The 24181-nt window shown below is 39.4% G+C and overlaps 1 protein-coding gene across 4 annotated transcripts in view; it reads left to right on the top strand.

Moving 5' to 3' along the window:
• Positions 1-11133, top strand: part of CCDC81 (coiled-coil domain containing 81) — a 39142-nt gene extending 28009 nt beyond the window's left edge. For all 4 annotated transcript variants that reach the window (XM_011286543.4, XM_019811670.3, XM_023239355.2 and 1 more), the window contains 2 exons: positions 8097-8222; positions 10634-11133. In XM_011286543.4, coding sequence (XP_011284845.2) covers positions 8097-8222; positions 10634-10775 — 268 coding nt within the window. In that variant the 3' untranslated portion in view covers positions 10776-11133. The remainder of the gene's footprint in view (positions 1-8096; positions 8223-10633) is intronic.
• Positions 11134-24181: the final 13048 nt, after the last annotated feature.

Raw genomic sequence — 24181 nt, 5'->3', positions numbered from 1 at the left:
CCCCTCTCCACATTCCCCTTCTCTTTCTCTCCTTCTCCTACAACAGCACAGAAACAATAATAATAGTGAACACATTGAGGAGTTACTATGTACAAAATATTATCCTTCAAACTTCATCTTGTTTCGTCCTCACAATTCACTCAATGAAGAAAGGTTATTGATTAAAAAAAACAACAACCCAACCAACCAGTCTCGATCCACCCCTCTCACCAGTTACCTCTCCATATTTTTCCTTCCCTTTACAGTACAACTTCTTAAAAGAGTTGTCCACTTGTTGGAAATACAATGTGAGCCACAAAGCAGCTATTTTTCTCAACTAGACACAGACATGAAACTTGGGTCGTTTCTCCAATAAACCCTCTTCCTCCTAAGAACCGTTCATGTAGTAAGCTGCACTGATGACGGCTGGTGAGGGATGGTGAAGGTGGCAACGTAGGCAGAGGAGGACTTTATGCCTTATCAATGCAAATACCTTTAAATTCAAACATCAAACACCCAGTTTCTTTTCCTTTTCTTTTCCTTCCCTTTCCCTTCTTTCCTTTCCTTCTTTTCTTTTTTGATTTGATGAGTTTATACATTATGTTGACCACAGGTGTAGCTACCATTTGTCCTGTTACATTGCTAGTACAATATCATTGACTGTATTCCTTATGCTCTGCCTTTTATTCCCATGACTTACCATTCCATAACTGGAAGCCTGTATCTCCCACTCACCTTCACCCATTTTGCCTGATCATCCACCCCCCCCCCTTCCCTCTGGCAACCTTCAGTTTGTTCTCTGTATTTATAGAGCTGATTCTGCTTTTTTGTTTGTTTATTCATTTTTTTTTTTTAGATTCCACTCATGAGTAGAATCATATGGTATTTGTCTTTCTCAGTCTGACTTGTTATTTCACTTAGCATAAAACTCCTTGCGTCCATCCATGTCATCTCAAATGACACAATCTCATCCTTTTTTGTGGCAGTGTAATATTTCACAGTGTGTGTGTATGTGTGTGTGTGTGTATATATACACCACATTTTTCTTATCCATTCATCTATTGATGGATGCTTGGATGCATCCACATATTGGTTATTATAAATGATGCTGCAATAAATTTAGGGGTGCATATATATTTTTGAATTAGCGTTTTCATTTTCTTTGGGTGAATACCCAAAGGTGGAATTACTGGATCCTGTGGTAGTTCTATTTTTAACTCTTTGAGGAAGCTCCATACTGTTTTCCATAGTGGCTGTACCAGTTTATATTCCCACCAACAGTGCACTGAACAAGGGTCCCTTTGTCTCCACATCCTCACCAGCACCTGTTGTTTGTTGTCATTTTGATTTTAGCCATTCTAACTGGTATAGAGTGATAGCTCATTGTGGTTTTGATTTGCATTTCTCTGATGATGAGTGATGTTAAACTCTGTCCACTTCCAACCTCCATGACCTGGGCCAAATCACACACACACAGGGTTCTTTGGGCCCTCTTTTCCTCACATGAAACATAAGGATAATACACCTGCCCTACCTCTCCTTACTGTGAGAATTATATGAGTATGTATTTGAGAACGTTTTTGGTAACCGCAAAGCTCTGAACAAATATGAACTGAGGTCTTTACTTGGTTATCTCTCTTGTTGAAGCTCTGGTCCCAGACCCCCTTTTCTGTAGGGGTCAGGTCCTTGTCTCCTGTTTCTATATCCTTTACTAGTTATTCCATATTCTCTCACTTTTCTTTTCCAACTTCCCTGTCTCTGGTCCATCTCAGGATGTCATCTGAGGCCCTCCTATGGCAAGTAGAGGGTCACTTTCTTTCAGAGGGGATCATTTAGTCACTATGAAACAAACAGGCCTGCTAAAGTATTTTTACTTCTTTTTCTTTAAACTCTTCTGCTTTTGTTTATAAAAAATATAACAAATTATGCTTATTAAAATAAGTCAATTGGTGGGGCGCCTGCGTGACTCAGTCAGTTACGTGTCTGACTCTTGATTTTGCCTCAGGTCATGATCTCGTGGTGTCTGAGTTTGAGCTGCATGTTGGGCTCTGTACTGATGGTAGGGAGCCTGCTTGGGATTCTCTTTATCTCCCTTTCTCTCTGCCCTTTCCCGCATGCTCTCTCTTGCTCTCTCTCAAAATAAATAAACTTAAAAAAAAAAGTCAATTGGTGGAGAGATTAAAAAAAAGTTAATCTCCCCCTAGCCTTCTATATTTTTTTCTATTCTTTACAAATATATTCAAATAAGATGCATATATTTTTTTTCCTTCCATTTTTGTAAATGAAAATAAGAGCTGTGAGATCTTATACATTACTCTGCAGCCCAATCTTTCTTTAACCTAATAATGCATCATTAGTTCATGTTCAGATCAGTACATAGAAACGAAATTCATTCTTCTTCAAAAACAGCATGATATCTATAATATGGATTGCTATAATTTAACTTTTGCATTATTGATGAACATTCACTCTGTTTCCAGATGGTTTGCTATTACAACAATTTTGCATTAAACATTTTTAATATATATCTTCATACTGGTTCTTTTGTTTCCATTGGATAAAATCTTAAAAGTGGAATTGCTGGATGCCAGCGTATGGCACATTTTAAATGTCACCAGATACTGACAGTTTGCTTTCTAAAAAGGTATGGCAATTTGCTTCCAACAGCAGTCTTGTGGGAATCCTAGTTTGCCTCCCCTGTAGCCCCACTTCATTTTCTCACTTTCTTAGCATCTAAATTAAACTGAATTTTTAAACTATCCTTTTAAAAAGAATACAATTATAGCCAAAAAGCTTTTGAAAAGCTGCTTGACATCACTAATCATTAGGGAAATGCAAATCAAAGCCACAGTGAGATAGCTGCTTACTAACACATTGTTTCCACTTTCTGAACCGTGGGCAGGTCAGCCTTATTCGGCTGTCAGCTGTCATTGTTTGTACTGTTTGGAATAGATGTCATTTAGCTTTTAACTAAATGTGTGCCTCTCCAAGCTAAGAAGTGTTTCATGTTTTACTGAATATTTACTTATCTAGACCTGAGAGACAGGGATGCTCCACTCCAGTGAATAAAGGTAGCAAAATCAACTCCAGTGAATAAAGGTAGCAAAGTAGGATGGTGAGATTGCAAATGTAGCTGTGTTTTGTATTACACAACTTAATAATTTAATTCCAATCACATATCCATCCTGGAGGCCAAGTCTATGACAGTCTGAATGAAGTAAGCAGTTAGCAAATTGTTCATTTTTCTCCTTGCAACTCATTTGTGTAGATGGAAGAAAAAATCTTACACTGTTTAAGATCTATATATCACTGTAATGTATACAGGTGAGATGGCTATCTCATAGATGGCTATGTTTATGCAAAGAAAACATATGTTTGCAGAATAACATCTTAAGGTTTCACAAATGCAAAGCTCAAATGTGCTATCATGTATTTTGTATTATAAAATCTGTGCTTTGATTGTCTTGTGAAATGTCCAAATCAAGAATAATTATAGATTTTTCTTATACCACATGCACCATGAAACATTTAACAAGTACTTCTTTTAGACTATGCAAAAGATTAGAAAGGAAGAAAACTGTCGATTCAGTGGTAGACAAAACCATTAAGATGCAATTATGATGTAAAAAGGAAAGATAAAGAAAACTAAGGCAAGCAAAAACAAACGCAAAAACTAAAACTAAATAAAAAAGAGAAAGATACTAGGGTCACATTTGTTAGGATGGCTCCTATCAAAACCCAGAAAACAGTAGGTGTTGGTAAGGATGTGGAGAAATAGAAACCCCGGGCACAATTGATGAGAATGTAAAATGGTGCAGCCGCTATGGAAAACAGCATGGCAGTTACTCAAAAAATTAAAAATAGAATTACCATATGATTCAACAATTCCACTTCTGCGTATATATCTAAAAGAATTGAAAGCAGGATCCTTTTTAGAAAATTAAAAAATTATTTTATTTTCACTCCAGTATAGTTAACATGAAATGTTATACATAACATATAGTGTAATATAACATTGTACATTTTAGATGTACGATAATAGTGATTCAATAATTCCATGCATTACTCATTGCTTATCAAGGTAAGTATACTCTTAATCCCTTTTACCTATTTCACCCATACCCCATCCACCTCCCTCTGGTAACCACCTGTTTGTTCTCTATAGTTAAGAGTCTGTTTTTTGTTTTCTCTTTATCCCCCCTTTTTTTGTTTGTTTTGGTTCTTAAATTCCACATATGAGAGAAGTCATCTGGTATTTGTCTTTCTCTGACTGGCTTATTTTGCTTAGCATTATAAACTCTAGACACATCTGTGTTGTTGCAAATGGCAAGGTCTCATTCTTTTTTATGGCTGAATAACATCCATTGTATGTGTGTATATGTACACACACACACACACACACACACACATCACATCTTCTTTATCCATTCACCTATTGATGGATGCCTGGGCTGTTTCCATAATTTGGCCATTGTAAATAACACTACAGTAAACATAGAGGTGCATATATCCCTTCAAAGTAGTGTTTTTATATTCTTTGGGTAAATACCCAGTAATGCAATTACTGGATTGTAGGGTAGTTTTATTTTTAATTTTTTGAGGAACCTTCATATTGTCTTCCACAGTGGCTGCACCTATTTGCATTCCCACCAACTGTGCATGAGGGTTCCTTTTCCTCCACATTGTCACCAACACTTGTTTCTTGTGTTTTTGATTTTAGCCATTCTGACAGGTGTGAGGTGATGGCTCATTGTGGTTTTGATTTGCATTTCCCTGCTGATGAATGATGTTGAGCATCTTTTTATCTATCTGTTGGCCATCTTTATGTCTTCTTTGGAGAAATATCTGTTCAGATCCTCTGCCCAGTTTTTACTTGGATTATTTGTTTTTTTGGTGTTGAGTTGTAGAAGTTCTTTATATATTTTTTATTTTGATATGGTCCCAATAGTTTATTTTTGCTTTTGTTTCCCTTGCCCCAGGAGACATATCTAAGAAGATGTCATGGCCGATGTCAGATCATTACTGCCTGTGCTCTCTTATGGGATTTTTATGGTTTCAAGTCTCACGTTTAGGTCTTTAATCCATTTTGAGTTTATTTTTGTGTATGATGTAAGAAAGTGGTCCAGGTTCATTCTTCTGTATGTCGCTGTCCAGTTTTCCCAATACCATTTGTCAAAGAGACTTTTTCCCATTGAATATTCTTTCCTGCTTTGTTGGAGTTTAATTGACCACACACTTGTGGGTTTATTTCTGGTCATTCTATTCTATTCCATTAATCTATCTCTGTGTCTATTTTTTGTGCCAGTACAATACTGTTTTGATCACTACAGCTTTGTAATATGAGTTGAAGTCTGGAATTGTGATGCCTCCAGGTTTGGGTTTTTTTTTTCTTTCAAGATTGCTTTGGCTATTTGAGGCCTTTTGTGTTTCCATGCAAATTTTAGTATTATTTGTTCTAGTTCTGTGAAAAATGCTTTTGGTATTTTGATAGGGATTTCATTAAATCTATAGACTGATTTGGGTATATGAACATTTTAACAATATTTGTTCTTCCAGTCCATGAGCATGGACTGTCTTTCCATTTGTTTGTATCATTTTCTTAAAAAAAATTTTTGTTTATTAATTTTTGAAAGAGAGAGAGCACAAGCAGGGGTAGGCAGAGAGACAGGGGGACACAGAATCCAAAGTAGGCTCCAGGCTCTGAGCTGTCAGCACAGAGCCTGATGCGGGGCTCGAACTCACAAACCGCAAGATCATGACCCAAGCCAAAGTCAGATGCTCAACCTACTGAGCCACCCAGGAGCCCCTGTTTGTATCATTTTCAATTTCATTCATCAGTGTTTTATAGTTTTCAGAGTACAGATCTTCTACCTCCTTGGTTAAGTTTGGTGCAATTATAAATGGGTTTATTTTCTTAATTGCTCTTTCTGGTGCTTCGTTATTAGTGTATAGAAATGCAACACATTTCTTTACATTGATTTTGTATCCTGTGACCTTACTGAATTCATTTATCGGTTCTAGTAGTTTTTTTGCTGGAGTTGAAAATAGGATCTTGAGGAGATATTTGCGCTCCCATGTTCATCACAGCCTTCAGTAACCAAGAAAGGGAAGCAACCCAAATGTCTGGCCACAGAGGAATGAATAAACAAAATGTGTTAACGCGCATACAATGGAATATTACTCAGCCTTCAGAAGGAAGGAAATTATGACACATGCTACAACACAGATGAACGTTGATGACATTATGCTAAGTAAAATAAGCCAGTCATTATAATACAATACAAAATACTGTATGATTCCACTTCTATAAGGTTATCAGAGTGGTCAAATTCATGGAAAAAGTAGAACAGTGCTTTCTAGGCACTAGGGGGAGGGAGAAATGAGAAGTTGTTTAATGAGTATAGAGTTTCTATACTATTTAAAATAGTATAGGACTATTTAAAAAATACTTGCAGGGGCGCCTGGGTGGCGCAGTCGGTTAAGCATCCGGCTTCAGCCAGGTCACGATCTCGCGGTCCGTGAGTTTGAGCCCCGCGTCGGGCTCTGGGCTGATGGCTCGGAGCCTGGAGCCTGTTTCTGATTCTGTGTCTCCCTCTCTCTCTGCCCCTCCCCCGTTCATGCTCTGTCTCTCTCTGTCCCCAAAATAAATAAACGTTGAAAAAAAAATTTAAAAAATACTTGCAAACAGAGAGGGAGGCTAACCATAAGAGACTCTTGAATGTGGAGAACAAACTGAGGGTTGTTGGGGGAACTGGGATGGGGGGGATGGGTGATGGACATTGAGGAGGGCACTTGTTAGGATAAGCACTGGCTGTTGTATGTAAGCGATGAATCATGGGAATCTACCCCCAAAACCAAGAGCACACTGTTTACACTGTATGTTAGCTAACTTGACAATAAATTTAAAAAAAAAAAAAAAAGTTCTGGATATTGGTTGCACAACAATGTAAATGTACTTAATGCTATGTATCTGTACTCTTAAAATTTTTTAAGATGGTCAACTTTATGTGGTTTGTGTTACAATTAAAAAACACTATGAAAAGGAAAAAAAGGTTATGAAAGAAATATATAATAGGTACCATTTAGTCATTGAGCTCTCATTGTGTTATAGGCATTGGTACTTTCTGTATATTATCTCATTTAATCTTTATAATGACCACACAATAGCTGAATTGCTCAATGCTCCTTGGAGGAAAACGTGGCCATGTTTATTTTAGGAAAAGCAAACCAGCACACAGTCCATTACTGATTTTTATCAGAGGGTCCTGACACCTAGTGGCAGTGGCTGCCTGTAACACAAAGCCTGGCAGAGCAGGCTAAATCAACCTGCACATTTAGTGAAGTCCTTTCTACACTTTAATGAGAACTGAAGGTAAGAGTTTCAGTCTGGCAAATAGACACATATAAATACTTTGAACCAGGTTTAAGATGATTCACAATAGCAGTGGCTACGTGTCTGGAGACTAGTAATAGAGACTTTTCTTTGGGAATTCTGGGAAATGGTACTTGAAGAGAGATACACCGTAATTACTTCTTTGATGTCTTTACTTTCACCAGACATTCCTCTTTTTTTTTTTTTTTTTTCTGAACCTTCTTCACAATGTTACATACTTTCGTGATTTCATTTTGTTTTGCCTAGTCACTTCTGTTTCTTTCCCTGTTTCTAGCCATTCATTTGTATTCCTGTCTACTTTGCCTTGTAACATGCCTGTAGCAATTCGGGCTGATTACTGACAGCTGAGTGACTGGAATAAAAGGAAAGAAACCTAAAGTAGAGGAAATCCATTTGAGATGATTCTTCAGATTAGTTAAATTAGCTTCAAAGGAAATTAATGGCTTTAAAGGCTGAATTTGTTCATTGGAAAAAGGTTTCAATCCTGCTAATTTAAACCAGAATTGAAGATGAAAGGTCCCAGACCAGTAAACTATTTGAGACTTATAATATTTTTAGTGTTTTTCTCAATGTTCATTCCTTTCAGTGTATTTCAAGGAGTAGTGAACAAAACCAGAATGTCTTCTGGGTAATCTACCATAAAGGAATGGGGCTTCCAGGGTGGGTGCATGCCCTCCCTGGTATTGTGATTGTGAACAAAACCAGACTCTGCTGTTGTCTCCAGACACCTGGCAGACAAAAAGGCTGAGATGGAGCGGGTGAAGAGAATGAACGAGAGCTTGCTGAAGGACTGGGAAAGGAGCGCCGCAATGAAGAAACAGCGGGACATGGAGGAGAAGGCTTTCCAGCGGTAATACCCAATTGGAACCAGAAGTTTTTTGCAGAGAAACCCCCTCCACTCCTTGTTTACTTTCCTGGAATCCTGGGATGGCACACAGGTTTCCAGTGCCAACTCCCATTGATTAGCAGTGGCTACCTAGTGAGCCTGGTGGAGAAAAGAATTCTGGGTTCAGTAGGAAATGCTGTGGTGATGTATTCGAAATGTCTGCTATGGATATGGGATTGGAGAATGCTGGGATGTGTGTTATATGCTTGCCATGTTTGCCCTAATTTTTGCCTCTGTTTAGGGTAGTTTATTTTCATATTGTGGAGGGTAGGGAAGCATGGGGTGGGGGAGGGTAGGAATTCTCCTTGGAAATAACTAGCTGGAAACAGGGAGAGGGAGTTTCTATCTGGACACATCCAAGTCTGACAGAATGGTCATTTAAGAGCAGAGTCAAGGGGTTGTAAGATTGGCAACTGGGAAAATGAAATGCCTGTTACAGAACCAACCCAAGACCATGTTCCTGAAATGTATTATATCCATTTCCCCTCTTCCCAGCTACCGATTGACAATCTAGAGTCAAGGACTCTAGTCATGGCTTTGAGAATTAATACTAAATTTGGAAAGGCAGCTAATCTTTTTGTCTTTTATTTGTAAGATGAAGAAAGTAAACACCTGCCTGACATAGCTAACACAGGAATTTTGTAATCATATAAAGAGATGGAAAAACATTACACTTAAAAAAAAAGAAAATATTTTACAAATGTAAGGTATGATTTCATAGTATGTTAAAACTTGAACAGACCAAGCCTATGTAGTCACATGTTATTAAATCCTGAATATACCAAAATAATATTTTAAATTCCCACATATCAACTAATTTTTACCATAGTTAAAATTTGTCATAATAAGTCTTGGTTTGTAACTCTGTTCCAAGATATTCTTTTAAGGCATCTCTTACCTGTCTTTCTAATGGGTAGAACCCATATTTTGTTACAATGGGACTAAGAGGGATGATGTAGCAATGAAGTTCCAAAGTAGAAGTGGGGTTGTTTGGCTTAGAGAAGACGAAGGGGCACTGGGGTTTCAAGGCATTTTCCTTTTTTTTTTTTTTAAAGCTTATTTATTTGTTTACTTTGAAAGAGTGAGAGAGCATGACTGGGGGAGCGGCAGAGAGGGAGGAAGAAAGAGAGAACCCACTGCCAGTGCAGAGCCTAATGTGGGGCTTAAACTCATGAACCATGAGATCATGGCCTGAGCTGAAGTTGGATGCTTATCTGACTGAGCCACTCAGGCACCCCTCAGGGCATTTTCTTAATGTTGGGGAAAAGCAGGTAAAAGGCAGTGACATTAATGCTGGGGAGATTTTGCTGGATTTCGGAAGATTGCTTGGCCAACGTGGTGATGAAGGATAGAGGAGACATAGGAAACAACCTTGAGTGTCAGGATATGGCAGGGACATAGCAGGGACATGGCAGAGCAATCCTGTTACCTGAAGACCGAAGCCAAGTTGTGGGCAGGGCCTCAAGCAGGAGCAGGTTAGGAAAAAGGAATTGGTTGCTGTTAAAAAAAAAAAAAAAAAAAAAAACAAAGCAGAAGCAAAAACAAACTTCCCATGAATGCAGTTAGCACATGATACTCCATCCCAACACCAAACCAAGCCAGGTAGGTCCCCCCTGAACACTGCTAACATTATTTGTTCTTTTACCTTGTAAGGCTGTCCTTGATGCTCCTTTTTACAGAATTCCAATCATGTAGAAATGTTGGTAGGGTAGGGGAACACACCAGGGACTGTCCTGCATAATCAAGAAAAATTGTTGACATGCAAAATCAATTACTGCCATCCCTTCATCTCTGCTCTAAGCCCCTTTTGTCCTCCTACTCTTTGTCTCCACCCCCTCTCCTACCCTTAACCATCCAGAGGGCTCTGGACTCCTAGACTTACCTTATAAGTCTACTCTTAACTGTCTGCTGGGGCTTAACTTAACCAGCAGCTTAATGGCCTGCTCTCCCTCTCAATGCTGTCTTTCCCCCCCCGAGAGCCTGACAGATAAAAGTGTTATCCACATGGCAAAGCTTTGAAGACACCTGTTTGCTGGCTGTGTGGTCTTGGGCAAGTTATGTTTTTTCTGAGGGTTTAGGTGGGTGGGGCTGGGGAGAAGCGCTGGGGTCAGACGGTTGTGAAGGCACCAAGTCTTATATTTACTGGAAATAGCAGACATGCCAACAGCAGAACATGCCAAGCTGGGGTGAGCTGCAGGAAGCCGTGTGGACGGGAGAGATGGCAGGTGGGCCCTCACAGGCAGGCATTAAGCTCCTAGATGGTTGGTATGTGCCTTCTCTGCTGCATCACTTCTCCGGCACCGGCTTCTAAGCTAGGCCCCAGCACGGACTCAGGGAGCCCCTAATAATGACCGCCTGTCCTTGCCTCTCCTCAGGTCTGCAAACAAGCTCTTTATCCTGGACCAGTGCGAGAGATATTTGCGCTGCAAGCAGTGCCAGAGGAGCACCGACAATACGGGCAGGAGCAACGTGTGGCCATTCAACCAGCACCTGCCTGGCTCGCGGTTCTTTTCATAAAACCCACCGCTTGGATCTATGTTTTCCTCCGGAAAATTTTTATCTTTTAAATGTTAGAGGCATGATGGCGAAACTACTGATTTTTACTTTGGAGGGAAAAAGTTATTGTGTTGTTTTGGTCCTTTCAGGAGTAGACTGCTTTTTAACCCCTTGTTGAATTCACATAGGCAGGGCCTCCTCACCTACCTTCCTCCCCCGCCCCACAGAACCCTGCCGCCATGGGGGCTGGGACCGGGACCCAGCCTCATTCTGGCCGCAGGGTTGCTGCTGACCCAGCAGCATAGATAAGACAGGAAAACTTTATCCTTTTTTCCATGTATAATGAATAGTGTCCTAATAAATATTTTCTATGTGACTGACTGTGCATAATGGTAAATCTTACCTCCCTCCCCGGAGAACTGCATACGCGAACGTTCTAGAGGTAGATTAGGTTATTTGCCACAGGTGATCAGAGCAACGCTTTCTGAGCTTTCTAGCTGAAGACACACCTGGAGCTTTGTTGGGACCTCCGGGGATATCATTGCCTTGGTGCCCTTCTGGTCAAGCATTCCGTTAGAGGTTTATTGTTGGGCTACTTGGGTGCTGTGGGAGGAGCCTGGCTGGCCTGCCAGGTGCCGCCGCCTTCTCTCCTTGCTTCCCTTGCTTCCGTGCTTGAGTTGTATGTGCTGTGGAAGAGGAATATCTTTCTGCTAAAGGACTGATTTCCAGTTAAGGTATGCGTGTTTTAAACCAAAAACTTTGTTCATGCACTTTCATCCTTTACCCTTGCTCCCCCTCCCCCGTCCTACTACCTCAGGCAAACCAATGAACAAAGCAGAGTGGGGTCTACATATCAGAAAAACAAAAGCTAGGAATACAGTGCTTTTGACTATTTGCTTTCTGTCTGCCTCATCTTTCTTAGAAAATGGGGAAAAGTATATGTGGGGAGACATCCAACACATTGTTTTTACCACAGATACAAAATAAGAATGTTTTGAGCCCTGAATGGTTAAAGGGAAAGTACCTTTTAAATTAATATCAGGAAAATTTTGTTGCTAATTTTGTCTTTATCTTTTAATTTATTTTTGAGAGAGAGGGAGCACTCAAGCAGGGAGGGGAAGAGAGAGAGGGAGAGAATCTTAAACATGCTCTGTGCTGTCGGCACAGAACCCAATGCAGGGCTTGAACTCATCAACCGAGATTATGACCTGAACTGAAACCAAGATTCGGATGCTTAACTGACTGAACCACCCAGGTGGCCCTAATGTTATCTTTTTCTGTGGAAGCCAGTATGCTTCCTAGGGACTGGAATTGTCTGGAACCTCTCCCCCAAAGCTTCCTACACTGCCACTTGCGTTTTCTCAAAAGATCATTCCATGCACGTCCAATCATCACCAATCAATATTTAAAATGATAGGCTTTCCCAAAGTACAGTCTAACTCACCTGAAGTCCATACCTGCAACACCCTTGGAGTACTTTTTTGTCTCTAGTATGTAACAAATTACTATAATAGTGTTGTATTATATATATATATATATATATATATATATTTATTATTTTATTATCTTAGTGCATGCATGAACAAGCAGGGGAGGGGCAGAGAGAGAGGCGGACAGAGGATCTGAAACCAGCTCTGTGCTGACAGCAGAAAGCCTAATGCGCGGCTTGAACTCAGGAACCATGAGGTCATGACCTGAGCCAAAGTTGGACATTTAACTCATTGAGCTACCCAGGTGCCGCTGTATTAATACGTTAAAAAAAAAAAAAATATATATATATATATATATATATATATATATATATATACTGCCTTGTTACAGACTTCAGGCAATTTTGTAGGTTTAGGTGAGAAGATTTAACCTCATAGACAGTTTTTTTTACTGTAGGATCTGAACTTATAGTTTGTTGCCATTGGTAGTGATACTGACTCTTATTGTGTGCCAAACACCCAGCTAATTTTTGATGACCTGGAGATTAAGACTCATCAGTCCCCGTCTTCCTTCAGAGCACTTACTATGCAGTGCAGAGGTGAGATTTGACTAGAGAATCTCCCTGTAACAGGGTAAATACCTACTAGTGTTGTGCATTGGAGGCTATGGAAGAACAAGGTGGAGCCCCTGTAGTCAGTTTAGCCTGGCACAGAGAGGGAAAGCTTTTGGAGAAGATGAGGCCTGAAATGAGTTTGTAAGGATAAATAGGAAATATCTAGGTGAGGAGTGACAAGGGGTCATGGCAACAGAGGTCAAGGCCCTGTGTTTCTGTTCTATCAAGGCTAAGGTGGAGACGTGGTTATATGAGTTAGGTTATGAAAACAAATATGTTTCTGTATCAGCCATTTTAAGACTCAAACTTTATTACAGCCAGGAATTAACACAGATGACTTCATATGATAGAGAATGTAGTTTTTTTTAAGAAAAATTCTTCATAATTTTATATCTTCTTAATTGATCTAAACTGCTAATCTTATATGAGTCCAACCCTGTTATTAGGCCAGATTCAGTAAGAATGTCTTTCCTAAATCAATTTGAATTACTATCATCAAGTTCTGTCATTCCCAGAATTATGGCACTGCCAGACAAGATTTAACCTATCAATGGGTCGCCTGGGTGGCTCAGTCAGTTAAGCATCCGACTTCAGCTCAGGTCATGATCTTGTGATTCATGGGTTCGAACCCCATATCGGGCTCTGTGCTGACAGCTCAGAGCCTGGAGCCTGCTTCAGATTCTGTGATTCCCTCTTTCTCTGCTCCTCTCCTGCTTGTGCTCTGTCTCTCGAGAATGAATAAACATTAAAAAAAAATTTTTTTAAAAAGGTTTAACCTATCAAAAGTTTCCCAGTTTCAATGGTTTTTAATGTCTTGGACAATTGTAGACTCTCTTGGGTATCCTTGATAAATATGGACCCTTTCCTAAAAATAAGTCCCTTTTCATATATAACATTTTGCTTGCAATCAGAGGTTTCCTAAACCACCTGGACCACAAGTTAAGCACCCCTGCTCTGGATAGCTTTCCTTCAGTATCATTACGAGCTCAAGCTATCAGAAGTGAGTAAAGTGAAGGACTTTGCTTCTTGAAAAGGCCCTTTCAGTTTTAGAGAACTATGTCTATTTTTGTCTTTCTCTTTGGATTTTCACAAGAACAGTGAGGTGAAAGTTGGGATAGCTATCAGAAAGCACATGCTCCATTATTTTTCAAACCCTTCCAAGAATCACTAAAAGAAATATATATTTCATATTGCAACACAGAACCTGTGCTCACACATATAATTGAGACAAAAGTCTTATAGAGCTCTGCTTACCCCATCCATCTGCAATGCATTCTGATAATTTCTTTTTTATTTCAGTAAAAATTCTGATTAGACAAAAGTGATTTAAAAATCCACTAATGTAAATCGTTTTCTATATGACAAACACACTTTTAATATAATTCTCTCTACAGTGCTCTTATAGTAATGTGTAGTTTGCTAGAATTCATTAGTGGTTAAGATGGTGTTAAAATAGCATTCAGCCAGGAGACTGAGGAGTGCTTAGGTCCTATCTTGTCATAACCAGATGTCCTTCTTCTGAGGTATCCCAAGAAAAGCAGGTAGCTGTTTGCCTCATGCCTCCTCCCCGCCAAAAGAACTTTACTTCCAATACATGTGAGGATCAGAGAGAAAGAAGCCAGAGATAGAACAAATGAAAATATATGCCCCACTGCCTAGGCTGCAGGCTGGGGGAGGCCTTAGAACTATAAAGAAAGAAGAAATGCTAACCAGTTGCAGCCTGTGTCTTAATTTACTAGTTTGTGTGTAGAAGGGGAAGAAGTGGACTACACACAGGCCATCTTGGTCTGCAGATTGGGCTGTGTACAAAGGTTCCCAGTTCCCAGTTTTCTATTGCTGCTGTGACGGATTATTGTTGTGCTCACAACAATATAAATGTATTCTTTTACAGCTCTGGAGGTCAGAAGTGTGAAATCAGTCTCACTGGGCTAAAGTCAAAGTGTTGGGAGAGCTGGTTCCTTTGAAGGCTCTGAGAGAACAATCCTTTTCCTTGCCCTTTCTAGCTTCTAGAGCCCATCTTTACATTCCTTGACTCATGGCCTTTCCTCCATCCTCCAAGCTAGCAGTGTAGCATCCGCAAATGTCTTTCTGCTTCTGTTACACTGCCTTCACTTCTCCACCAGTCAAATCTCCCTCTGACTCTCTCTAAAAAACACAGTTGTGATTACCTTCAGGGCTCACCTGATACTACAGAATAACTCCCCCCTCTCAAGATCCTTAATTACATTTGCAGAATCCTAATTGTCATAGAAGATAACATGCACATGTTCCAGGAATTAGGATATGGGTGTTTGAGGGGACCATTGTTTAGCTTACAACAGGGTGAATGGGATCTAAAATTCAGCCCAAGCTCCACTCCACGCATCAAGCCCTGCATCAGGGGATATACAGTAAGATACTTGAAGTTCCTGGCATTTTTCCCTTGGGTCTTAGCTGCATACATGTACCTGAAGGCTTTCTTGGGGGTTTAGTTAGGTTTGGTTTTGCAGGATTATAGCGGGATAGGATGTGGAGAAGGATGTTTCACAAGTCATGTGTTAAAGGCTTGTTATGGGTTTCTTGTAATATTCTGATCATATTTTGTAACATTATTTTTTGTAGAGTTTTCCTTAAGTTTTGATATCAGGGCAATGATGACCTTATAAAATGAGTTGAGAAGTGTGCCCTTTTCTTCTATTTTCTGGAAGATATTGTATATAATTGGTGTCCTTTCTTACATACTTGGAGAATTGAGTAATGAAACCATCCAGGCCTGGAGTCTTCTTTGCTGGGAGGGTTAAAATGATGAATTTAATTTTGGGAAGACATATCAAGGACTTTCAGCTATTGTTGAATTTATGGGCATACGATTGTTAGTTTTCCCTATTGTTTTCATGTCTGTGGTGTTTGTAGTGAAATTCCCTCTTTGATTCTCAATGTAAGTAATTTTTGTCTTCTTTTTTTTCTTGGTCAGTCTGGCTAGAAGTTTTAAAAAATATATTGGTCTTTCAAAGAACCAGCTTTTGATTCCATTAGTTTTTCTCAATTTGTGTTTTTTCAATGTGATTGATTTCTACTCTTTGTTATTTTCTATCTTTTGCTTGCTTTGAGTTTGTGTCTGTGTCCTAATTTCCTCCTTTATTAAGGACATCAGTTCTACTGGATTAGGGCCCACTCTACTGTCCTCATTTTAACTTAATTTAACTTAACCTCTTTAAAGATCCTATGTCTAGTCACATTTTGAAGCACTGGATGTTAGGACTTGAACACATGAATTTGGAGGGGTAACAATTCAGTGTATAACAGTGTATATTTTGTTTTCATTCATCCTAGAGTGTCTTTATTTTGCCATTGTACCTGAAGGGCATTTTTGCTGGAAATAGCATATTGAATGGACTTCATTCTATTGTTTCTGGTTCCATGATTTCTGATGAAAAATTCAGCCTTCTGAATCATTGTTCTCCCTTTATGTAATGTGTCTTTATCTGGCTGCTTTCAAGATTTTTTCTTTATTTTTGATTTTTAGAATTTTATTATAATATATCTTTGGTGTGTTTGGGTTTATTATGCTTCGTTTACTGAATTTCTCAAATCCTGGGGCGCCTGGGTGGCGCAGTCGGTTAAGCGTCCGACTTCAGCCAGGTCACGATCTCGCAGTCCGTGAGTTCGAGCCCCGCGTCAGGCTCTGGGCTGATGGCCCAGAGCCTGGAGCCTGTTTCCGATTCTGTGTCTCCCTCTCTCTCTGCCCCTCCCCCATTCATGCTCTGTCTCTCTCTGTCCCAAAAATAAATAAACGTTGAAAAAAAAAATTAAAAAAAAAATCTTTAAATGTTTGTCTTTTAACAAATTTGGGAAGGGTTTATCCATTATTCACATTTTTGTTCTGTACCTATCTCCTCTCCTTTGGGAGTCCAATGAAATGTATTTTAAACCTTTGATATATCCCCACAGGTCTTGAAGGCTTTATTAATTATTATTTTTACCATTTTTTTCCTTTATTTTTCAGATGGGATAATTTCTGTTAATTTATCTTCAAATTCACAGATTCTCTTCTTCATCATCTATGTTGTGTTGTTGAATCCACAGTGAATTTTGCATTGTATTTTTTTCAATTCTAAAATTTCCTTTTTTAAAAAATATTTTCTGTTTCTCCTGAGAACTTCTATCTTTTCATTTATTTCATGATCTTTACTTTTACCTCATGGATTATGGTTATAATATCTGCTTTAAGGACTTTATCTGAGGATTTCAATATTGAGGTGATCTTGGGTTGGCATTTGTTGTCTTTTTCCTTGAAAATAAGTTACATTTTCTTGGTATGTTGAATAGTTTTGTATTGTATCTTGGACATTTTTAAAAATATAATTTATTTTCAAACTGGTCTCCATACAATACCCAGTGCTCATCCCAACAAGTGCCCTCCTCAATGCCCATCACCCACTTTACCCTTTCCCCCACCCCCCATCAACCCTCAGCTTGTTCTCAGTATCTAAGAGTCTCTTATGGTTTGCTTCCCTCCCTCTCTGTAACTTTTTCTTTTTCTCCTTTCCCTCCACCATGGTCTTCTGTTAAGTTTCTCAAGATCCACATGAGTGAAAACATATGGTATCTGTCTTTCTCTGACTGACTTATTTCACTAAGGATCATACCCTCCAGTTCCATCCATGTTGCTGAAAATGGCCATATTTCATTCTTTCTCATTGCCAACTAGTATTCCATTGTATATATAAACCACATCTTCTGTATCCATTCATCAGTTGATGGACATTTAGGCTCTTTCCATAATTTGGCAATTGTTGAAAGCCTTGCTATAAACATTGGGGTACATGTTCCCCTATGCATCATAACTCCTGTATCCCTTGGGTAAATTCCTAGCAGTGCTATTGCTGGGTCATATGGTAGTTCTATTTTTAATTTTTTGAGGAAACTCCACACTGCTTTCCAGAGTGGCTGCACCAGTTTGCATTCCCACCAACAGTGCAAGAGGCTTCCTGTTTCTCCACATCCTCGCCAGCATCTGTAGTCTCCTGATTTGTTCAATTTAGCCACTCTGACTGGCATGAGGTGGTATCTCATTGCAGTTTTGATTTGTATTTCCCTGATGAGGAGTGATGTTGAGCATCTTTTCATGTGTCTGTTGGCCATCTGGATGTCTCCTTTAGAAAAGTGTCTACTCATGTCTTCTGCCCATTTCTTCACTGGATTATTTGGTTTTCAGGTGTTGAGTTTGATGAGTTCTTTATAGGTTTTGGTTACTAGCCCTTTATCCTATATGTCATTTGCAAATATCTTTTCCCATTCAGTCAGTTGCCTTTTAGTTTTGTTGATTGTTTCCATTGCAGTGCAGAAGCTTTTTATCTTCACACATTATCTGTCTCACATTCAGGTCCTTTATCCATTTTGATTTCATTTTTGTGTATGTCGTAAGAAAGTGGCCTAGTTTCATTATTCTGCATGTTGCTGTCCAGTTCTCCCAGCACCATTTGCTAAAGAGACAGTCTTTTCCATTGGATACTCTTTCCTGCTTTGTCAAAGATTAGTTGGCCATACATTTGTGGGTCCAATTCTGGGTTCTCTATTCTATTGGTCTATGTGTCTGTTTTTGTGCCAATACCATGCTGTCTTGATGATTATAGTTTTGTAGTAGAGGTAAAGTCTGGGATTGTGATGCCTCACGCTTTGGTTTTCTTTTTCAATACTACTCTGGCTATTCAGGATCTTTTGAGGTTCCATACAAATTTTAGGATTGTTTGTTCTAGCTTGGAGAAGAATGCTGGTGCAATTTTGATTGGGATTGCATTGAATGTGTAGATTGCTTTGGGTAGTATTGACATTTTAACAATATTTATTCTTCCAATCCATGAGCATGGGATGTTTTTCCATTTTTTTTTGTCTTCTTCAATTTCTTTCAGAAGCTTTCTATAGTTTTCAGCATATAGATCTTTTACATCTTTGGTTAGGTTTATTCCTAGCTATTTTATGGCTCTTGGTGCAATTGTGAATGGGACCAGTTTCTTTATTTCTCTTTCTGCTGATTCATTATTGGTGTATAAAAATGCAACCGATTTCTGTACATTGATTTTGTACCCTGAAACTTTGCTGATTTCATGTGTCAGTTCTAGCAGACTTTTGGTGGAGTCTGTTGGGTTTTCCATGTATAGTATCATGTCATCTGCAAAAAGTGAAAGTTTGACTTCATCTTTGCCAATTTGGATGTCTTTTATTTCATTTTAATTGTCTGATTGCCGATGCTACGATTTCCAACACTGTTAAACAATAGCTGGAGAGTGGACATCCCTGTCATGTTCCTGATCTCAGGGGGAAAGCTCTCAGTTTTTCCCCACTGAGGATGATATTAGCTGTGGGCTTTTCATAAATGGCTTTTATGATGTTTAAGTATGTTCCTTCTGTCCTGACTTTCTTGAGGGTTTTTATTAAGAAAGGATACTGTATTTTGTCATATGCTTTTTCTGCATCTATTGACATGATCATATGGTTCTTTTTTTTTTTTTATGAATGTGATGCATCACATTGATTGATTTGTGAATATTGAACCAGCCCTGCATCCCAGGAATGACTCCCACTTGATCATGGTGAATAATTCTTTTTATATATATGCTGTTGAATTCTATTTGCTAGTATCTTGTTGAGAGTTTTTGCATCCATATTCATCAGGGATATTGGTCTGTAGTTCTCTTTTTTTGCTGGGTCTCTGTCTGGTTTGGGAATCAAAGTAATGCTGGCTTCATAGAATGAGTCCAGATGTTTTCCTTCCATTTCTATTTTTTAGAACAGCTTGAGAATAATAGGTATTAACTCTGCTTTAAAGGTCTGGTAGAATTCCCCAGGGAAGCCATCTGGTCCAGGACTCATTTGCTGGGAGATTTTTGATAACTGATTCAATTTCTTCACTAGTTATGGGTCTGTTCAAATTTTATATTTCTTCCCATTTGAGTTTTGGAAGTTTGTGGGTATTTAGGAATTTGTCCATTTCTTCCAGGTTGTTCAGTTTGTTGGCATATAATTTTTCATAGTATTCCCTAATGATTGCTTGTATTTCTGAGGGATTGACTGTAGTAAATCCATTTGTATTCATGATTTTATCAATTTGGGTCCTCTGTCTTTTTGAGAAGCCTGGCTAGAGGTTTATCAAAATTTTATTTATTTATTTATTTTTGGATTTTATATTGTTTATTTTTGCTCTGATCTTTATTATTTCTCCTCTTTGGCTGGGTTTGGGGTTTCTTTGCTGTTCTGCTTCTGGTTCCTTTAGGTGTGCTGTTAGATTTTATATTTGGGATTTTTCTTGTTTCTTGAGATATGCCTGGATTGCAATGTATTTTCCTCTTAGGACTGTCTTTTCTGCATTCCAAAGGGTTTGGATTGTTGTATTTTCATTTTCATTTGTTTCCACATATTTTTAAATTTCTTCTCTAATTGCCTGGTTGACCCATTCATTCTTTAGTAGGATGTTCTTTGACCTCCATGCTTTTCGAGGTTTTCCAGATTTTTTCCTGTGGTTGATTTCAAGTTTCATAGCATTGTGATCTGAAAGTGTGCATGGTATGATCTCAATTCTTTTGTGTTTATTGAGGGTTGTTTTGTGGCCCAGTATGTGATCTATCTTGAAGAATGTTCCATGTGCACTCAAGAAGAAAGTATATTCTGCTGCTTTGGGATGTAGAGTTCTAAATATATCTGTCAAGTCCATCTGGTCCAATGTATTGTTGAGGGCCATTGTTTCATTACTGATTCTCTGTCTAGATGATCTGTCTATTGTTGTAAGTGGAGTATTAAAGTCCCCTGCATCTAACACATTCTTATCAATAAAATTGTTTATGTTTTTGATTAATTGTTTTATATGTTTGAGTGCATCTGAATTCAGTGCATAGACATTTATAATTGTTAGTTCTTCCTGATGGATAGACCCTGTAATTATTATATAATGCCTTTCTTCATCTCTTGTTACAACCTTTAAAGTCTAGTTTGTTTGATATAAGTATGGCTACCTCAGCTTTCTTTTGACTTCCAGTAGCATGATAGATAGTTCACTGTCCCCTCACTTTCAATCTGAAGGTGTCCTCAGGTCTAAAATGAGTCTCCTATAGACAGAAAATAGATGGGTCTTTTTTTTTATGCATTCTGATACTCTATGTCTTTTAATTGGAGCATTTAGTCCATTTACATTCAGTGTTATTGAAAAATCTGGGTTTAGAGTCATTGTGATGTCTGCAGGTCTCATGCTTGTAGTGATGCCTCTGGTACTTTGTGGTCCTTGCAACATTTCATTCACAGAGTCCCCCTTAGGATCTCTTGTAAGCCTGGTTTAGTGGTGATGAATTCCTTCAGTTTTTGTTTGGGAAAAGCTTTATCTCTCCTTCTATTCTGAATGACAGACTTGCTGGATAAAGGATTCTTGGCTGCATATCTTTCCTATTAATCACATTGAAGATTTCCTGCCATTCCTTTCTGGCCTGCCAAGTTTCATTAGATAGGTGTGCTACTACCCTTATGTGTCTACCTTTGCATGTTAAGGCCCGTTTATCCCTAGCTGCTTTCAGAACTCTTTTTATCCTTGTAGTTTGCCAGTTTCACTATGATATCTCATGCAGAAGATTGATTCAAGTTATGTCTGAAGGGAGTTCTCTGTGCCTCTTGGATTTCAATGCCTGTTTTCCAGATCAGGGAAGTTCTCAGCCGTGATTAGTTCAAGTACACCTTCAGCCGCTTTCTCTCTCTTTTCTTCTTCTGGAATTCCTGTGATATGGATATTGTTCCATTTGATTGAATCACTTAGTTCTCTAATTCTCCCCTCATGATCTTGGATTTTTTAAATCTCTTTTTCTCAACTTCCTCTTTTTCCATAATTTTATCTTCTAATTCACCTATTCTTCCCTCTGCCTCTCCCATCTGCACTATGGCCACCTCCATTTTATTTTGCACCTCATTTATAGCATTTTTTTAATTCATCACGACTATTTTCTAGTCCCTTGATCTCTGTAGCAGTAGATTCTCTGCTGTCTTCTATGCTTTTTTCAAGCCAAGTAATTAATTTTATGACTATTATGCTAAATTCTTGTTCATTTATGTTGCTTATATCTGTTTTTATCAATTCTTTGGTTGTGACTTTTTCCTGGAATTCTATTAGGAGAATTCTGCTGTTTCACCATTTTGGCTAGTTTTCTGTCCCTTATGAGTTTTAAAAGCTTGTTATGTGCTCTGCACCTGCGAGCACTGCTATATTAAACAGGGGTCAAGGTGCCTGGGTGGCTCAGTCGGTTGAGCTTCCGACTTTGGCTCAGGTTATGATCTCATGGTCTGTGAGTTCGAGCCCTGTGTCAGGCTCTGTGCTGACAGCTCAGAGCCTGGAGCCTCCTTCGGATTCTGTGTCTCCCTCTCTCTCTGCCCCTCCTCTGCTCATGCTCTGTCTCTCTCTGTCTCAAAAATAAAAACATTTAAAAAAATTAAAAAATACACTGTCCAGGGCCTGGCCCTTCAGGAGGTGTTTTTTGGAGAGTTTTACTTGCTCTCTGTTGTTGTGACTTTGGTTATTTTATTTCCCTACTCATAGTAATTTTTTGGACACTCCACCAGGTTTGCTTTGATTTGTTCCTTGAAGTAGCCCTGGAAAGGAAAAGAAGCAGACAGACAAATAGGAATAAAAACATGCCAACACACAAACAAATAAAACAAACAAACAAACAAAAAAAGAAAAACTAAAAACAATCCAAAAGCAAAAAAACCCAGAAACACCAGCTACAAGTAAAGAACAGGGTGGAGGCGGTGCTGATGGAAGAGCACATATAAACAGAGAAATGACAGGGGTGGGAAAAAGAAAAAATAAACATTGACCAGGCAGAGACACTAAAAGGCTTAATCCAGAGAGAGAGAGAAAGGGGAAAAGGAAATGAAGATAAAGTTGCCCAGACAGTGAAACTATATGGCTTGATTATTCCAGAGAGAGAAAGGAATGTAAAGAAGGAGGTGTAGAACATGTATCAAGAGAATGGATTAAATATGTCTGTTTAAACAAACCAATAACCAGAGTAACCAGCCTACAGGAGGGAAGAGATAGGAAAGAGAAATGGAAGGGAGAATATATCTATATAGCAAGAATTGTCCTAGAATTAATCCAGGAAATGAAGCAGCACTGGTCTGGGGGGGGGGGGGCGTCTGGGTCCATAGTGTCTATCCTGCTCCAGTAGATTATGCAGTTACCCAGTGCAGTGGGGTGTAGGCTGGTCCAGCCTCCACTGTGGGCCTTGCTTACCAATCCCTAAGGCCCTGCCTTGGTGGTGGCGGCAAGAAAAATGCGACACCCCACTCTTTCCTCCACAACCAGGTGTCCCAAATCACTCCTTTGGAGCCATCCTCACTGTGCCGTGGATGCAGAGGAGGCTATCTGTCTTGGTCAGCCAACTCCTTTGCCCCGGTGCGTGGCTGGGAATTAAACTCCCACTTCATGCTCCCCAGTACTGGGGAAGCACCTCCCGATATGCGGTCCTGGCTGGTTTTGCCCTGTGCTGCAGCACTTCAGGGGAGGGGACCTGTTTCTGCTGCTTCAGACTGTGCCCCTGATCTACCACCGAACCGAAGGTGGCTCCCCTCCTCCCTGGATGCACCCAACAGGGCAGCCAGCCCCAGTCAGAAGATGGGATCTGCAGTTAGAGATCCTCTAACCTGGAGTTAGAGATGGGATCTCTCTCCGTTCCGGTCTGAGGTTTTTTCTCTAGTCCAGATACAGTCCTATGCTTCCCCAGCCACGCTTTCTCTTCTTTGTCTCTGCACAGAAGTGGATCCCTCCCCTCTGTGCCTATACTTCCCATTTTATCTCCCCTACTTCGCATTCACCCACCTATAGCCCATCAGGTTGTCCCAGTTTCTCCCTGGTAGACTCAGTCTCTTTTCCTCCCAGACTCTTGGGGTTCAAAGTCCTTTGGCTTCAGCCCTTCTTTGAGAGACATGGGAAGTACGGATCCCCTTACTTCTGCGCCATGTTGGCCCCTCTCCCTTGGGCATTTTGAATATTGTGAAACTCTGGGTCCTGTTAAAATCATCTGGAAAATGTTGATTTTTTTTTTAAAGCAAGCTAGATCTTGATGTTCAGAATACAAGTTCCTTTTTTGTTTTTAAGTTAATTTATTTAGGGGCGCCTGGGTGGCTCAGTTGGTTGAGCATCTGACTTTGGCTCAGGTCATGGTCTCCTGGTCTGTGAGTTTGAGACCCACGTGGGGCTCTGTAGTGACAGCTCAGAGCCTGGAGCCAGCTTCGATTCTGTGTCTCCTTCTCTCTCTGCCCCTCCCCTGCTCATGCTCTGTCTCTCTCTCTCTCTGTCAAAATAAATAAACATTAAAAAAATGTTTTTAAGTTTATTTATTTTGAGAAAGAGAGCAAGCATGAGCAG

This window comes from Felis catus, chromosome D1 (assembly GCF_018350175.1).
Source record: "Felis catus isolate Fca126 chromosome D1, F.catus_Fca126_mat1.0, whole genome shotgun sequence".
NCBI lineage: Eukaryota > Metazoa > Chordata > Mammalia > Carnivora > Felidae > Felis > Felis catus.
The sequence above is the reverse complement of the archived record's forward strand: the minus strand, read 5'-3'. Positions and strand labels throughout refer to the sequence as shown.